A 16712-nucleotide genomic window follows, 5' to 3' on the forward strand; every position below is an offset into this window, starting at 1 on the left:
AACAACAGTGTTTCTAAATGGCTTTAGATACCTATTAGGTCCATAAATTACCATACAGCATATATTCAACACAAAAAACAGAGACAATTTGTTGTTGACAAAGGACAGCTGGACATATAAAGGGCCCCATTACCTTCAGTAGCTTAGGGCCTCATCAAACCTAAATCCAGCCCTGGTTCTTGCCTATGCTTTGGTTCCATGACAAGGGACACCAGCTCACTGTTTGGGGAGAGAGACTAGTTTCCTTTGCTACAGCAAAAAGTGATGACATTATATCTTAACATGCTTCAGTTCCACCAAACATTATGGGAGAGGAACAGAATGTCTCTGTGGTTATGGGCGAAGATTTGGAGCTCCACTGCCAGAGCAATGCCATCCCCCCACCAACCTTAGAGTGGCTGAAGGATGGCCAGCCATTGCTGAAGAAACTGGGTCTCAGCATCACTGAAGGTGGAAGTGTTTTGAAGGTAAGTTAAAAATAAAAGTTTCCCCCTCTCAAGTCTTTCATCGCTATGACCCCTGACACTAATGATACACAAGGCTCACCTGGCACTGTGATTCTTGACACAGAAGCTGTGGGCACATTTCCTTTTATTTGCGCTTGAAGCTGAGCACACGTGAAGCTAGCCACAATCCCTAAGTATCCTGCAGTTTCTTGAGAAAGACTGCTGCTTTCCCTCAAACCAGTTCCCGTCCAATTTGAAAATGAAAGCTGCAGCTGAGCTGGGGTGTGTACACTAGAAACCTCTGTTGCACATGTGCAGTTGACAACATGTCCAATATGAAAATGAAAGCTGCGGCTGAGCTGGGGTGTGTACACTAGAAACCTCTGTTGCACATGTGCAGTTGACAACATGGGCGCAGATGACAGATTCGTTGAATAGGCATATAGGGGGTGGGGTTTGGGGCGTTGGAAAACAAATCAGGCAGTGCTTGTTGGGTGAAGACATCCTTGCCTCTTCTCTGGTATGTATGGCAATTGGAACATGGTGCAGAAAAATGATCTTGCTGCATTTTAAACAGCTAATGTATAAATAGAGTAAAGGTACCTCCAGACTGACGGGACGTGGGTGGTGCTGTGGGTTAAACCACAGAGCCTAGGACTTGCCAATCAGAAGGTCGGCGGTTTGAATCCCCGCGACGGGGTGAGCTCCCGTTGCTTGGTCCCTGCTCCTGCCAACCTAGCAGTTTGAAAGCACGTCAAAGTGCAAGTAGATAAATAGGTACCGCTCCGGCAGGAAGGTAAATGGCGTTTCCGTGTGCTGCTCTGGTTTGCCAGAAGCGGCTTAGTCATGCTGGCCACATGACCCGGAAGCTGTACGCCGACTCCCTCAGCCAGTAAAGCGAGATGAGCGGTGCAACCCCAGAGTCAGTCACGACTGGACCTAATGGTCAGGGGTACATTTACCTCCAGACTGGGTGCAGGGGGGATTTCAATCCCACACCAGGAAATTTAGGTTTGTGCAATTAAAATGGATTAAGGCACTCTGTCACTCTAGTGCTGATATAGCAGACCTTTCTCAGGGAACTGGCACCCTAGGTCCTGTGACTATTGGGGAGAAGCGAGACAGACAAAAACCGCCTGTGGAATTTTGCCAACTTACTGAATTAGTTGACTTCCTGTATTTTACTGCAGAGGTTTAGCCTCATTAGGAGCTTCTGAGCTTGCACTGAATTTTGCTCAAGGTCAAGATTCACTGACAACTTATAGATGCTTGAATCCCTCTTGAAGAACAGTTCTAGTCTTACTGAACAATTTTGCTTCCCTCAATATTTTTTCCACCTATGTTCATGGTACAGTATATGTTTCTCTTCACTGGTTTCCCTTATTGTTTCATATCAGGTTTAATCTTCTTTTTAATCTTTAAATTTCTCCATGGTCTTGGCCACTCCTGCCTGTCTCTGTTATGCCCTCTCCCCCTTCCCCTCATTTCCTCCATTCCTCAAACACTAATCTTCTTATTAAATCTCCACTCTTGGGCTGCTTCTAATTTCCATTCCCGCTTTGTGATCCCTTCTGCATGGTACTGTCTCCCTCTAAATATTTGGCTGCTCAAATCTTAGTCTCACTTTAATAAATTTTTAAAACCTCATATTTCATCTCTCATATTTCTCTTTGATGGCATATTTTGTTTTTCTAGAAATCCTTTCCTGCTCCTAGACTGTTGTTGTCAGAGCTGGCCCTACCATTAGGTAGAGCGAGGTGGCAGCATAGGGCAACTGATTGTGTGTGCCCTGAAAAGGCAGAAAATTGTGTTTTTTTTATTTATTGTATTTTTACAGCCAGGGAGTGAGAGAAGAACTGTAGGATTTCCTGCCTCAGATGCTGAAATAACTTGACTGGTCTTCTGTACTTTGTGACCCATGAATGGGTGAAGAGGGAAGGGTATCATTTGCTGCCCCCCCCTCAAGCAGCAGAATACATTGGATTAGCTCTGTTTATTGTATTCTTTTAACTCTTTCCCCCATCTTTTACTTTAATTGCCAGCCGGCACAGAAAATCCCCCCTTTGCTTCCATCTTCCCTGTCTTTTTGTTTCATCTCTCTTTTTTTAAATTGTGTGCCTGCAGGCCCAGGGACTTGTGCTTTCTAAATTATTTGGTACAGTGCCTAGTGCATTTCAGATGCTTCTACAAATAATAAGTGGTGGTGGTGGTGGTGATGTTTTAGCTGGAGCTGAACTCTCGAAATATGCTTCTGATTTTGCTCGAATAATGTCAGGCCAAGTTCTAAGATGAGGGGGTGGCCCTCGTTTTGGCACAAGCAAACGAGGATCAAAATGGCCACGGGCAAATCACACGACTGAAGGCAGGCTGTTGGCCGGGTTCAAAATCAAGCATAAATGGAAGGCAAAGAAAAGAGTCTGCATGGCTACCTTATGGGTTGCTCAGAGTGGGGCATGCACTTTGGCGCAAAGGATTTATAATGCCTGCTGTTTGCTTGCAATGTAGACTACAGGGTTCCCTTGATCCAGAGTTTAACGTACCCAGATTACTTGAATACCAGAGCAAGAGGTAACTTGGTAGAGGAAGTAAAGTGCTGGAGACTGGCTGCTGGGGAGCTTAGTTTAACACTCCTGTACCTCAGTGCACTTTTGAACTTCACATATAACAGCTTGTTTAACCATGTCATTAATATAAAAATTAAACAGGTAAGGTGCCAAAATGCATCCCTGTTTGACTCCAGTAATTGTCTTAATTCTAGTGGTGAGATGGCCAGCCAGATCCACCTTTACTTGAATTGATGTGTCAGTATATAATGTTTTGATGAGAAATAGTAGACGGAGGTCTATATTTGTCTTTTCCAATTTTTGCCACAGTGCATGTCTTGGGACCGTATCGAAAGCTGACTTTAGATCGATAAAAGCGACATATAATTTTTGCTTCAAATTATGGGTGTATTTACAAAGCAGAAAGTTCATCACAAAGCACTGGTCCAATGTGGATTTCCCTCTTTGGAAACCTGCCTGGACTTCAGATATCACCTTATTTGTATCTGCTCATTCTTCCAGTCTCCCAAGAAGGAGCCTGGCATATAGTTTAGAGGCTACACCTAACAAACTAATGGGTCTATAATTGGCAGGGTTTTTCTTATCACCCTTTTTATATATTGGGGATAACAGCTTGTTATAATCTTAACAACAGCCCTGTTAGGTAAGCTTAGTATTATTGTCCTGTATAAATTGGGGGCTGAGACTAAGTAGCCTAAAGTTTGTGGCTTTGTGGTAGAGGGGAGATTTGAACCAGGAACTTCATGGTTCATAGCTTAGTCTAGCGCTGGCCCTGTAATGGGGCTGGGTGATGCGGTTGCCTCAGGTGGTAGATGCTGAGGTGCGGGGAGGGGACAGAGCTGTGAGTGCCCTGTGGCCTGCCCTGTACCCCCCGGCACTAGTCTGCTGCTCTCAAATGCAGTGGAAGATACTGTCACCAGTATTGGTGTACAATTCAACTACCAGTCAAATTGGCTTCTGCATGTGCCTTGGAAGAGGACGCCATCTTGTCCATTGCCTCAGGCAGCAAAATATCCTGAGCCGGCCCTGGCTTAGTCTCCTAGCTGTTACACTGTGTCAGCTTCTAGGTTTGATTCAGGCAAAACCTGGTGGCAGGAGAATTTATCTCCAGCTGATGAACCATCACCAGCTCTTACTGTAATGTAAGGGTAGAGAGAGAATACTTTTTATCTACTGAGGTAGGAAAACAACGCTTTTCAATCAGTCTTCCCAGTCAGTAGTTGACCAATAATCTATAAAGCCCGTGAGTAAATTTGCAAGTAAGGTTATACTATGTTTAGGGAAGCTTTTAATGTTTGATGGACTATTGTATTTTAATATTTTGTTGGAAGCAGCCCAGAGTGGGCAGGGTACAAATAAAATTATTATTATTATTTACTATTATTACATTGTGATGCATTCATAACTGATTGCTGGAATATTTCGTGTGTGTGTTTTTTTTTTAAAAAATGCTAGATTAAAGAAGTGCAAACTCAGGATACTGGACGTTACACTTGTGAAGCCACAAATGTGGCTGGGAAAACGGAAAAGAACTACAACGTCAATGTATGGGGTAAGATATGCAGCTTTTGCAATCACTTTCATAAAGAACGAAACTCTAGTAGTGAATGAAATGGGTGTTTCTGGAAAACCTAGGTGCATACAGTCGTACCTTGGCTCCCGAATGCCTTGGGAGTTGAATGTTCCGGCTCCCGAATGATCGAAAACTGGAAGTGAATGTTCCGGAAGCCGAATGTCCAATGGGGCTTCCACAGCTTCTAGTTGGCCGCAGGAGCTTCCTGCAGCCAATCAGAAGCCGCGCTTTGGAAGTCAAATGTTTTGGAAGTCAAACGGACTTCCGGAACGGATTCTGTTTGATTTCCAAGATATGACTGTATTAGCAAAGGGGTTTGAGAAATTTGCACAATTGTGCTGCAGTTCAGGAGATTTGTTTTTCTCATATTCACTCTTGTATCTGTAGTTTACAATCCTGGGAATCTTACTATGTTATTTTAAAACAAGCTCATTTTGAGACCTCTTGGACACAGGACAAAAAAATGAGGAAGTGTGAGAAATTCATTTTCAAGCCCCTGATACTAGGATGGGTATGGGTAATTTTGCCAAGGATACCTTACCTAGTAACTAAAGTGGAATGGATCTGAAAACATTGGTTTGTTTTTCATTCTTCCAGTTTTTGCTGAATTCCTGCATCAGTTCCTGATTTTTTTAAAAAAGAGTACGCAAAGATTTCTACACATTATTGTGCACATTTCTTCTAACATATGCTTTTTGGTATGCAGTTTTCCTTGATATATGCATGTTTGGAAACATCTCCCCTGAGTGTAGTGCACCATAGTGTGCATATTTTTGTGTGCACTTTCCCCTAATAAATACATTTTTGTATGTTCTTTGGGCTGGAGAACTGCATCATAATATTCATAGAAGCATTGTTTCTCCAACGATGGAGTGCAACTTTCTCACACAGATTTTTCTCACATCCCTATTTATGCTATGCAACCCCCCAGAATAAGTTAAAGTAAGCTCTGATTGCCTGAAGGTTGAAACATTACGCACTGGACTGGTGGTGGCATCTAGTGGTTGATCCCAAGTTTCACTTTTTATGTCAGTTTGGATTTTCCAGTTGCCTAGGGTTTGCCAGTGTGCCAGAACATACGGGTAGGAAAAACTTTCCCTTGTAATCTTTCATGGCAGCTATGCAAATAAATCTTTACACAAGTTGCACTGACTCTTAAGCTCTATCAACTCTGTGTCCAGGGCAGCTGTCTACCAGCTCCATCTAGTACGTAGGCTGAGACCCTACCTGCCCGCAGACTGTCTTGCCATAGTGGTGTATGCTCTAGTTATCTCCTGCTTGGATTATTGCAATGCGCTGTATATGGGGCTCCCTTTGAAGGTGACCTGGAAACTACAATTAATCCAGAATGCAGCAGCTAGACTGGTGACAGGGAGTGGCCACCAAGACCATATAACACCAGTCCTGAAAGACCTACATTGGCTCCCAGTACGTTTCCAAGCACAATTCAAAGTATTGGTGCTTACCTTTAAAGCCCTAAACGGCCTCAGCCCAGTATACCTGAAGGAGCGTCTCTACCCCCATCATTCAGTCCGGATGCTGCGGTCCAGCTCCAAGCGCCTTCTGGTGGTTCCCTCACTGCGATGTTACAGGGAACCAGGCAGAGGGCCTTCTTGGTAGTGGCGCCCATCAGATGTCAAGGAAATAAACAACTATCTGACTTTTAGAAGACATCTGAAGGCAGCCCTGTTTAGGGATTTTTTTTTAATGTTTGCTGTTTTATTGTGTTTTTTATATTCTGTTGTTTTGTTGTGTTTTTTCTATTCTATTATTATTCTCCAGCATCACTGATAGGGCACCAGGTTAGCTACACCCCTGATCTAGATGTTCTTGCAAGCTAAATCCTCTTCCTTCAAAAAGATTATACTTCCTACTTTTCATGGAAACCATAGCTCTGCCTGGGAAAACCATCTGTAGGTGATGGTTTAAGAACATACTCTTTGCTTGCACGCGGGATCCAGAAGCAATGTTGGACAGCCTTTTGGTGTTGCAAATCCAGGAAATTTGTGCGTCTGATTTAGTATTGGCCCATTTCCCCAGAGCTATCTCCATTTCCAAAAGCTGGCAGAATTCAGCAGGATGGGTTTAAGGCTTTGCTTCTGGGAGACTTAGTGGTATTACAGTACTGGTTTGAAGTACAAGAAACTGAAATAAGAAGTAGAAATTGGTGCAATGCAAGGAAGGCTTTAACTGCTGCCAGCACTGAAGCTTTTAATTCTCTTTACTATTTCAAACACCGAAAGAGTTGAAGAGGTTCAAACAGAACTGTTTCGTTCCTGTTTTTGTACGCTCTCAGGAATAGTTTGAACAAACGGAAGGTATTTGGCTGTGTGTCCTGTTCGCCCCATTTAGCCCGTGAGGAATTCAGTACTTGAAAGAAGGGTCTGTGTGGGTCTGACTTCGCTTCTTCTGTTGGTTCTTACAGTGGCCTAGTGTTGGGTGCCTTTTATTACTTGATAATTTTATAAGTTACAGATCACCAGCTATTTCTGACATTTCCCCACTTTAGTGCCAGCCAGTATTTATAGTTCAGACACGCTTACTCGTCTGACAGTAATTGAAGGAAACCTCATCAGTATGATATGCGAGTCCAGTGGAATTCCACCCCCGGCCCTCAGCTGGAGAAAGAATGGTAAGCAACTGCTATGGGTGAGGGCTTTCCTTAGGAGCTAGCCGTTCCTTATGCCAGTGTGGTGTAGTGGTTAAGAGCGGTAGTCTCGTAATCTGGGGAACCAGGTTCGCGTCTCCGCTCCTCCACATGCAGCTGCTGGGTGACCTTGGGCCAGTCACACTTCTCTGAAGTCTCTCAGCCCCACTCACCTCACAGAGTGTTTGTTGTGGGGGAGGAAGGGAAAGGAGAATGTTAGCCGCTTTGAGACTCCTTAAAGGGAGTGAAAGGCGAGATATCAAATCCAAACTCCTCCTCCTCCTCCTCTTCTTTTTCTTCTTCTTCTCTTTGTCTCATTTGTTTGCAAAGCTTTCCCCGCAACCCTCCGCTCTTCACCTAGCCCCCTAAGTGTGCATGGTCACACCCACCCCATACATTGAAAGCATGTGGCTCCCCCAAATAGTCAAGGGGAACTGCAGCTCATTGAGGGTGTGGGAAATCGTAGCTCTGTAAGAGGCAAACAGGATTCTTTGGGGGAAGCCATGCTCTTTAAATGTGTTTTAAGTGCGTGGGGTGGATGTGACGAGTACGGTCAGTATAGCCAGCAGCAGTTGATACAGATTTGAACATTTGCTTCTAAAGCCTCATTTGCTTCTGTTAAAGGTGCTTTCAAATCAAATTGTTCTTTCTTTGTTTAAGCTGAGTTAGGCTGAGGCATGGAATCCTTGGACCCATTAATGTAATGGATCCTGCCCTTAACTTTTCTCTTTCTTCCTTTGACTGCTTTCCTCCTCCAGTCCTAGTAGGACAGGAGGCAAGCTTGATACCGTACAATGCTGCTGACTTCTAACCCATCATTCTTCCTACTTGACCTCTAACCATGAGGACCAATTTTTATGGAGGCAAAATTTCAAGACTGTAGACCTAAATCCACAGTGAAATGGAGGTGAATGATACCACTTAGGCCCTCCAGCTGTCTTGGGACTACAACTCCCATCATCCCTAGCTAACAGGACCAGTGGTCAGGGATGATGGGAATTGTAGTCCCAAAGCAGCTGGAGGGCCAAGTTTGGCCATCACTGACTTAGGCAGAACGCCTGTTGATTTCTATAAACATAGTGACAGCTGTTTTCAGCACTCATTGGCTATATGGGAGTAGGGTTCAACGTTTGTGACCATGTTGGAGTATGGCTGACCTAGCCCAGCAGGAAATTTGACTAGAATAGAATCCATGTCAAAGAACCCTGAACCATGTGCCTCATCCTATGCTCCGTATTTTTATCTGAAATAATGTTTCTGTTGTAGGTTCTCCACTCCTGGCTGACCCTACAGGTAGGGTCAGAGTGTTATCTGGAGGAAGGCAGTTGCAAATTTCCATTGCTGAGAAATCAGACGCCGCTTCCTATGCGTGTATGGCTTCAAATGTTGCCGGAATAGCAAAGAAGGAGTATAACTTGGTGGTATATGGTAGGTCAGCATGTCAAATTGCTTGTGGCTGTTCATTGGTTTGGAAGCGATTACCGTTGATGAGTAAAGCAGGGCTTGCAATCAAAGAACAAGAATGGAACAGGCGATTATCTAGTTCAACCCTCTGTTCTGCAGCAAGACCACAAAGTGGTCTCTGGAGTCTCCACTTGTAAATATCAGTTTACCTTATCCACATTAGATTAATAAGAAGCCATGGTGGTTTTGCCAAAACTTTGGGGCCAAGCTAAACATACTGTGGGAGATCCATGATTGGATCTCCCACCGTCTTTCGTCTCTTGCAGAAAGCAGCAGCAGAGGGGGTTTGGTTTGGGCTCGTAGGGGGAGAGTTTTTACTTTTTGCTCCAGTACTGCAGCCATGATTGGTTCTGAGCTGTGATTAGCTGTGGGATCAGTAGTGGAGAGGGGGTTGTGGGGGTGGCACTGACCTGACCTCCGAGCACCAGAGTCGCTACTGCTTACTGGGACATAGCGCGGGTGCCGCTGTGGTCTAAACCACTGAGCCTCTTGGGCTTGCTGATCAGAAGGTCGGTGGTTTGAATCCCCACGACGGAGTGAGCTCCCGCTGCTCTGTCCCAGCTCCTGCCAACCTAGCAGTTTGAAAGCACACCAGTGCAAATAGATCAATAGGTACTGCTGCGGCAGAAAGGTAAACAGCGTTTCCATGCGCTCTGGTTTCCCTTGCACCAGAAGTGGTTTAGTCCTGCTGGCCACATGACCTGGAAAGCTGTCTGCGGACGAACGCCGGCTCCCTCGGCCTGAAAGCAAAATGAGCGAGGCGACCCCATAGTCGCCTTTGACTGGACTTCACCGTCCAGGGGTCCTTTGCCTTTTACCTTTTACTGAGAGGGGCAAGGCAATGGAGAGGTCCACCTTGTGCAATTAATTTGGCTCCACCTATGCATTTGAATTAGTGCTGACCTCCGCAGTGCCCTGACCCTCCGATTCTCTCCCTCCCAGGAAGCACTACCACCCCAGCTTACAATCTCATCCTGCCACCCACCGCTGCATGGGGTGGAGGCACAATATGAGTACATGTGAGCACATCTTGCAGTTAATAGTAGCCTGGAGGGTAGGATTGGCATGGGGTAAAGGTTTAAGGTCTTCCTTTCCCTATGCAATACCCCTACACAGGAATTCCACCCCCTGCTCTCTCTGCATTCTGCAAAAGAAAACAAGACATTGGGCGGTTACAGTCACAGATTTTCTGCGTCGCATTTAGTTTTGTTCTCGGAAGCTGAACTCTTTGTGCTAAGTCTGGAATGTTGTTTTGTTTCTCCGAATAGTTCGTCCAACTATATTGGGCAGCGAAAGCCAGCAGTCGGATGTAACTGTGACTCGAGGGAATGATATTTCATTAGAATGCAAGGCAGAAGGTATTCCGGTGCCAGCTGTCACCTGGATGAAGGATGGCCGTCCATTGGTCAGTGGGAGAGGAGTGGAAATACTGAATGAAGGACATCGTCTGTGGCTTAAAAACTCTCAGGTGTCAGACACTGGCCGCTATGTGTGCATTGCTGTGAATGTGGCAGGACTGACTGACAAGAAATATGACTTAAGCATTCACGGTGAGCAAGGGAAATGTGTGCAACAGAAGAGATGCATGTTTGGGGCCAAATCAACAATTCCACTCTGTTTTACAGTGCTGGCCCAACGTTGTACAGTGGAACCTTGGTTCTCAAACCTCTCCGTTAACGAACGTTTCGGAACCCGAATGCCAAAAACCCGGAAATAAATGCTTCCATTTTGGAACGTGCCTTGGAAGTCGAACGGCTTCCACTGCATGTTTTTCAATTTTCTCAATTGAATTTGTTGACAGCCCTTTGTGTCTCAGTTTTCGAATGTTTCGGAAGTCAAACGGTCTTCTGGAACGGATTACGTTCGAAAACTGAGGTTCCACTGTACTGTAAATGAAGTGATAATTCCCCGATCTTGAAGATTTTCCCCAAGTGCTCCTCATACTGGCCCCCTGCTAAAAGTATGAGCTCCTCACATTCTCTCTTCCTTAGCCATAAAACGGGAGGTCCATGTTGTTCTCCTTCCAATGTTACAAGGAAATTGTGTTGAGGGGAAATGAGTTGGGTGATTTGTGCTTCCTTTCCCCTCACTTCTGGGTCTCTTTCAAAGGGGATGTGTGTATTTTCCCACTAAGAGATGTGTGTTGTGTTCTCATACAAGGAAGGCATGTTTCTCCCTGTCCGCCTTCCAGCTATCCTTGTGTCAAGAGAGACAAGAAAGTTCCTTGCCTCTCCTTGAGAAAGAAGGGAAACTGCTGTGAGCTCATCCAAGTCCCCAGCTTGGGGGCAGGCATATTATGAGCATATTGCCCCACTGACGACATTTCTAAGCACTAGCTGCCAAAAGCATTCTGTTAACCTATTCTTCATTTGTGGATTATTTTATGGGGCAGATGGTTTTGGCTGTCCATTATTGAATTATGTTTTCTTATGTGCCTTGCTTCTGTGGTTTTTGTGTGTGTGCTTTTTTTGCAGTCCCTCCAAGCATTGCAGGTGACCTGACTGTGCCTGAAAACATCAGCGTAGTCGAGAAAAATCCTGTCACGCTGATTTGTGAAGCTTCGGGAATTCCCCACCCATCAATAACATGGCTGAAGTACGGGCAGCCTGTCTCATTGAGTAGCTCTGTAAGAATCCTGTCAGGTAAGCAGGGGTTACTGAAGTGGAAGAAGTTACTTTTTTAAAAAAAAAGATAAAATGAGCACCTTGTGCAGCAGAGTTAGGGTCAAATTAAGTGGAAGCCTGTGGAAAGAATAAACGAAATATGAGCTAGTTTACAACACCAGCAGTAATACATAGCAATACTTTTCCTGGTTTATACCCTGTCTGGTTAGAGGTGGGATAATGAGGCAGCAGGGACGCGGGTGGCGCTGTGGTCTAAACCACTGAGCCTCTTGGGCTTGCTGATCGGAAGGTCGGCGGTTCAAATCCCCACAACAGGGTGAGCTCCCGTTGCTCTGTCCCAGCTCCTGCCAACCCCTTGCAGTTTGAAAGCACACCAGCGCAAGTAGATAAATGGGTACCGCTGCAGCAGGGAAGGCAAATGGCATTTCCGTGTGCTGCTCTGGTTTCGCCAGAAGCGACTTAGTCATGTTAGCCACATGACCCGGAAAAACTGTCCGTGGACAAATGTCTGCTCCCTCGGCCAGTAAAGTGAGATGAGCGCCACAACCCCAGAGTCGTTCACGACTGGACTTGACTGTCAGGAGTCCTTTACCTTTTTTAATGAGGCAGCAGGAGAATCCTCGATATTCAGAACTTACCTGTTTCTCAGCAACTCATGGAGGTACGAGGAGGAAGTGTTATTGAGGGAGAAATCTATTCTGTTCACATTTTAATGCGCAGAAATGTTAAGGTATTGTTGTAAGAAAAACTGCTCCTCTTTTCTTCATGGGGTATCCAGGAGCCCGTATAGAGTCCGTAAGTGGTTTCCCTATTGGTAGGAGGAAACAACAGAGGCCAACCAGAGAATATTGAGAATCAAAGCGGCTAGTAAGCCTGATCTTTATTAAAGATCAGGAGGGAGGAGGGAGGAGAACCCTGAACAATGATGCGCAAGCCCTTATATAGACTCTTGAAATTGTCCACCTTGTAACCCAAGACCACCCCCAAAAACATCATACGTACATCACAGAAGGATGTGGTCTACAGCAGAAATCCTGCCTGCCAGAATACCTGATAATGGTCGCTGGTTGCATTACCTGGGCCATTCTTTTGTGATGGTTAATACTTTAGTTCCTGAATCCAGCTCATAGGCTCACCCTATTCATACACAAATATGTCCTTAAGGCAGGATTTGTAAGCAAAAAGATAACGGGAAGGCTTTCTCCATTTGCCTCACTTACTGCAGAGGAATATTTGAGGTCATTGGGAGAGTCAAAATGGCTTCAGGATTGCTCTCCTATACATTTTCAGACGCTTAGTTCATATATTTAGATATGTGTGCATTTATGAATATTCCATATTTGAGGCCTTAAAATTCTTATGACAGGGTCCTGGGACCAACATGGGCACTATATATTGTCAGGCTATATTTGACAGTCAGTTTTCATTATAACATGCGAATGTATGACTCCTCTTCAGGTGGCAGGATGTTGCGTTTGATGCAGGTGAATATGAAGGATGCTGGTCGCTACACCTGTGTGGTGACTAACGTTGCAGGAGAGGAGAGGAAGAACTATGAACTCTCTGTTTTAGGTGAGCATGCGACAGATGTCAGGAGGGTTAAATAACTTTTGGGTTTTCGCTCCTGATATTCATGAATAGTTCCATGGCTTTAAAATCTAGCCAACTGAAAAACTGGTGTTTTTAAGAGGTTAAGAAGTTAAGAGACCAAGAGTACCAAAAATGTAACAATAACTGGAGTAATTTTTAAAAATAACTGAAAGATTACTGTGGCTATTTAAAATTTTGGACTGGGTAGAATTACTCTTCTAAAGATAACTAGTAGAAACAGTGGAAATGATGGTAAATAGAAGATTGGACACAATTGGAAAGCCATACAACATAGAATTCTATGGACCCAAGTAAGAGGTGGAGGGAAAATCCAGTGCAAACAGAGCAACAACATAATAAGTAGTTAAGTAACATAATTTTTATTTTATTTTTTATTCATGCATACATGTTCAATAACAGAATGTTAAGAGATTTCACTTGTTTATTATGAATGTTGATATGTATGAAAAAGATATCTGTGAATCAATTTAAAAACCAATAAATATGTTTAATCGGGAAAAAATTGGTGTTGGCATCTAGCAGCACTTGGGGGTGGGGGAGAATCTGGCAGGCGGGAAGTCCGCTCAATGTGCACAGAGATGCCTTTGCACAGAGGCAAGGTGCACAGAGCACCTTTGAAGGAAATGTGAGAAATGGGAAAGCATATTCTCGCTTCCTGCAAATTCTAAAAGCTTGTAAAAACCAAACACCACCTTTGAAATGCCAGCTCTTCAACAAAAACTGTTTGACACCAAAAAAAACAACAACTGCATCCCATTCAAACTAGTATCATCCAGGCACCTTGGGGGAATGTAAAATAAAGTGATATTTTTATAGCCTTTTTCTTCTTTGCCAAACTTTTATTAGGCATTACAAGTATAGGCCATCATAAAACATCCGTATATAAAAATGTAAAATATATAGAAATAAACAGCCATGTAAAATATATAATAACGAGGATTTTCATTGGGGTTTCTTCCCGCTAAATAGTGCCATTCACCACTCTGAGAGGGACTACTGACAGACACTTTTTTGAAAAATAATGACATCGCTATAGGCTTGTCAACACTTAATCATCATCATCATTTTATTTGTATGTCGCCTTTCCATAGTTAAAACAATGCTTGAGGCGGCTTACATGATTTACATAATTACCAACATAACAAAAGTCATAAGCAATAAATAAAACACATCAAAAAAGTGCACAACCAAACGGAAAACAATTTCTGCTTGTCCCATGTCTAGATAGCATGAGTCCAAGCGGTTTTCTGCTTGTCTCGTGCTTTCTGGGTACAGCCCTGGGTGGTTTTTCCTTTGCCCCTCTGCTTTTCCTCAGAAAACCTGTTCTTTAGCACTAAATCAAAGCAAATGTCAATCTGGAGAAAACCTGATTGACATTTGCTCTGATTCAGGGTGAAAGATTGGGTTTTCCTGGGAGGAAGGGGTGGGGTAAACAGAAGTGTGGTGAGCCTTTTGACTTTTATCACATCCAAATGACCTGAGAAGATAATAGATGAATGCACATATCACAAATAATGGCGGCTCTCTTTATTTCCCTTGAAAGTCTCAGGAAAAACCCCTGCTCCCAACATAAATGAGTGCATTTAAGGTTTCATCATATACTTGACAAGGTGCAGCATTTCTCACCTCTCAGCATGTTTTAAGAATGTGGTTGCTGACAATGGAGCAGCACTTATGGTTTCTAATGTGAGCTAACTAGATGTCCTCATGCATATGCCGTTCTCGGTTTGTTTTTAACCATGTAAAAGTTCCTCCGGGCATTGTGGGAGAAAACAACCTGGAAGATGTGAAAGTGAAAGAGAGGCAGAGCCTCATGCTGACCTGTGAAGTAACAGGTAAGGCAAGGTTTATCTTAATTACAGGTGACTTGGCCATTTGTTAGGGCCAGATTAGATGTGATGTGGACAGCCAAATTCCTGTCTCTGTGTCTGCCCTGTTTATATATGGAAGTGAGCCAAGCCAGTGGGGAAAGTGAATGAAGTAAGTCAATTTGGGAATTGTTCTCTGTTCAGCTGCCATCCCTTCCAGCCTTCCAGTTTATCCATTGAACAGGTGAACAAAGGTAGCCTCCTGTTATGTCCACTTTTGACCCTTATGTTATGTGCAGCAGAGCTGCAAGATCTTCTGTGAGCTTGGTTTTTAATTTATTTTTTAATGAGGAGACCTTGCTAATCTCAAATGTCTCTTCTCTCACATGTGCGAACACACCCACGTGCCAGCTTGATTGGGGCATGGGCTAGAACAACTCAAAGGAGGAATTGGCTACTGGGAACAAAAGATAAGGAGGCAATGCTTGTGTTCCATGTTGCTTTCACCACTAGTTAGATGGTGGAGTCAGGTTAATAGGGTCCACCGTGGATTTATAAAGGAGACTAAGCAAAGTGTTGAGTGGGAATGATTTCTCCCTTGGGCCATTTGTTCCCGAATAACATGCCCCAAACTAACAGACAGACAGACAGATATCAGTCACTCTGTTCTAAAGGGCCATCGATAGGTTAGATTCAAAGGGTGAAGGAAACAAGCAAGAAAGGATTGTGCTTTATATTTCTTCTATGCCGGTTATAATGGTCAATTGCAGGCAAAATACTGACTCTTGCATACCATGGTTTGCAAATGGGGAAGAAGATTCAGGAATGAACACTCCTAGAATTGTAGAGCTTGAAGGACCATGAGGGTCATCAAGTCCAGGAATCTTTTTGCCCAGCGTGAGGCTTGAACCCATAACCTTTATATTAAGAGTCTCCTGCTGTGTTGACTGAGCTATCCCTCCTCTCCAGTGTGGTGTAGTGGTTAAGAGCGGTAGACTCGTAATCTGGTGAACCGGGTTCGCATCTCCGCTCCTCCACATGCAGCTGCTGGGTGACCTTGGGCTAGTCACACTTCTCTGAGGTCTCTCAGCCCCACTCACCTCACAGAGTGTTTGTTGTGGGGGAGGAAGGGAAAGGAGAATGTTAGCTGCTTTGAGACTCCTTCTGGTAGTGATAAAGCGGGATATCAAATCCAAACTACTACTACTACTACTACTACTACTACTACTCTTCTTCTTCTTCTTCTTCTTCTTCTTCTTCTTCTTCTTCTTCTTCTTCTTCTTCTTCTTCTTCTCTTGAATGATCCCCTCCCTTCATTGTTTAACTTCATAATTTAATATCATTTAATATAGGGGCAGGGAATTGCTTTCAGTCTGAGGGGCAGCTTCAAACTTGGCCAGCCTTTCAGTGGTCATATTCCAATAGGGGGCAGGGCAAAAAACCCACACACAATGAAGAATAAACATGGCCTCCAACCATCTATTCCATACACAAACACACAAGTTCCAGACAAACCAACGCTATGATCAGACCAAAGACTTAAGTTTCCCCTTTTGTATGAAAGAGGGGCTCATCTTTCCTTCTGCACGGTTTCTGAGATTGGAGCTGGCAAATGAAGAAGGAACTGGGAGCAGGAACACGGCTTTCGAATGCTGCAACCCAAAGGCATTTCAGGTCATTAGCAGCGTCCTTAGAAACATCAACTTCCCGCTGTGCCAAATTTGAATGTGATTCAACATTTTATGGCATAAGATTCCTTAGTTAAGGCAGGGGGTGATTCTTAAGCCATGGCTTGCGTAACTGCGCTGGACAAAGCCATGGAAAGTTCAGCTTTGCACAAAAGGGTCCCAAATGTGCTGCGGTAACTGGGATTGGTATTGGATGATATCACACGGGGGACGGGTTGGCAAAATGGAATCACGGGTCAAATGGGGAGGCCTGGTAGCACTGCAGGTTTTATGTTGCATGTTCTCTG

The 16712-nt window shown here is 44.2% G+C and overlaps 1 protein-coding gene across 4 annotated transcripts in view; it reads left to right on the forward strand.

Moving 5' to 3' along the window:
- HMCN1 (hemicentin 1) overlaps positions 1 to 16712 on the forward strand; it is a 313634-nt gene that overhangs the window by 186790 nt on the left and 110132 nt on the right. For all 4 annotated transcript variants that reach the window (XR_014549512.1, XM_083620076.1, XM_083620077.1 and 1 more), the window contains 8 exons: positions 292 to 467; positions 4466 to 4562; positions 7093 to 7215; positions 8497 to 8658; positions 9963 to 10244; positions 11169 to 11336; positions 12777 to 12890; positions 14678 to 14764. Coding sequence is in view for 3 of the 4 variants with exons in the window: in XM_083620076.1 (XP_083476202.1) it covers positions 292 to 467; positions 4466 to 4562; positions 7093 to 7215; positions 8497 to 8658; positions 9963 to 10244; positions 11169 to 11336; positions 12777 to 12890; positions 14678 to 14764 (1209 nt within the window). In the remaining variant the exon portion in view is untranslated. The remainder of the gene's footprint in view (positions 1 to 291; positions 468 to 4465; positions 4563 to 7092; positions 7216 to 8496; positions 8659 to 9962; positions 10245 to 11168; positions 11337 to 12776; positions 12891 to 14677; positions 14765 to 16712) is intronic.

This window comes from Podarcis filfolensis, assembly GCF_964270895.1.
Source record: "Podarcis filfolensis genome assembly, chromosome: 6".
Taxonomy (NCBI): Eukaryota; Metazoa; Chordata; class Lepidosauria; order Squamata; family Lacertidae; genus Podarcis; species Podarcis filfolensis.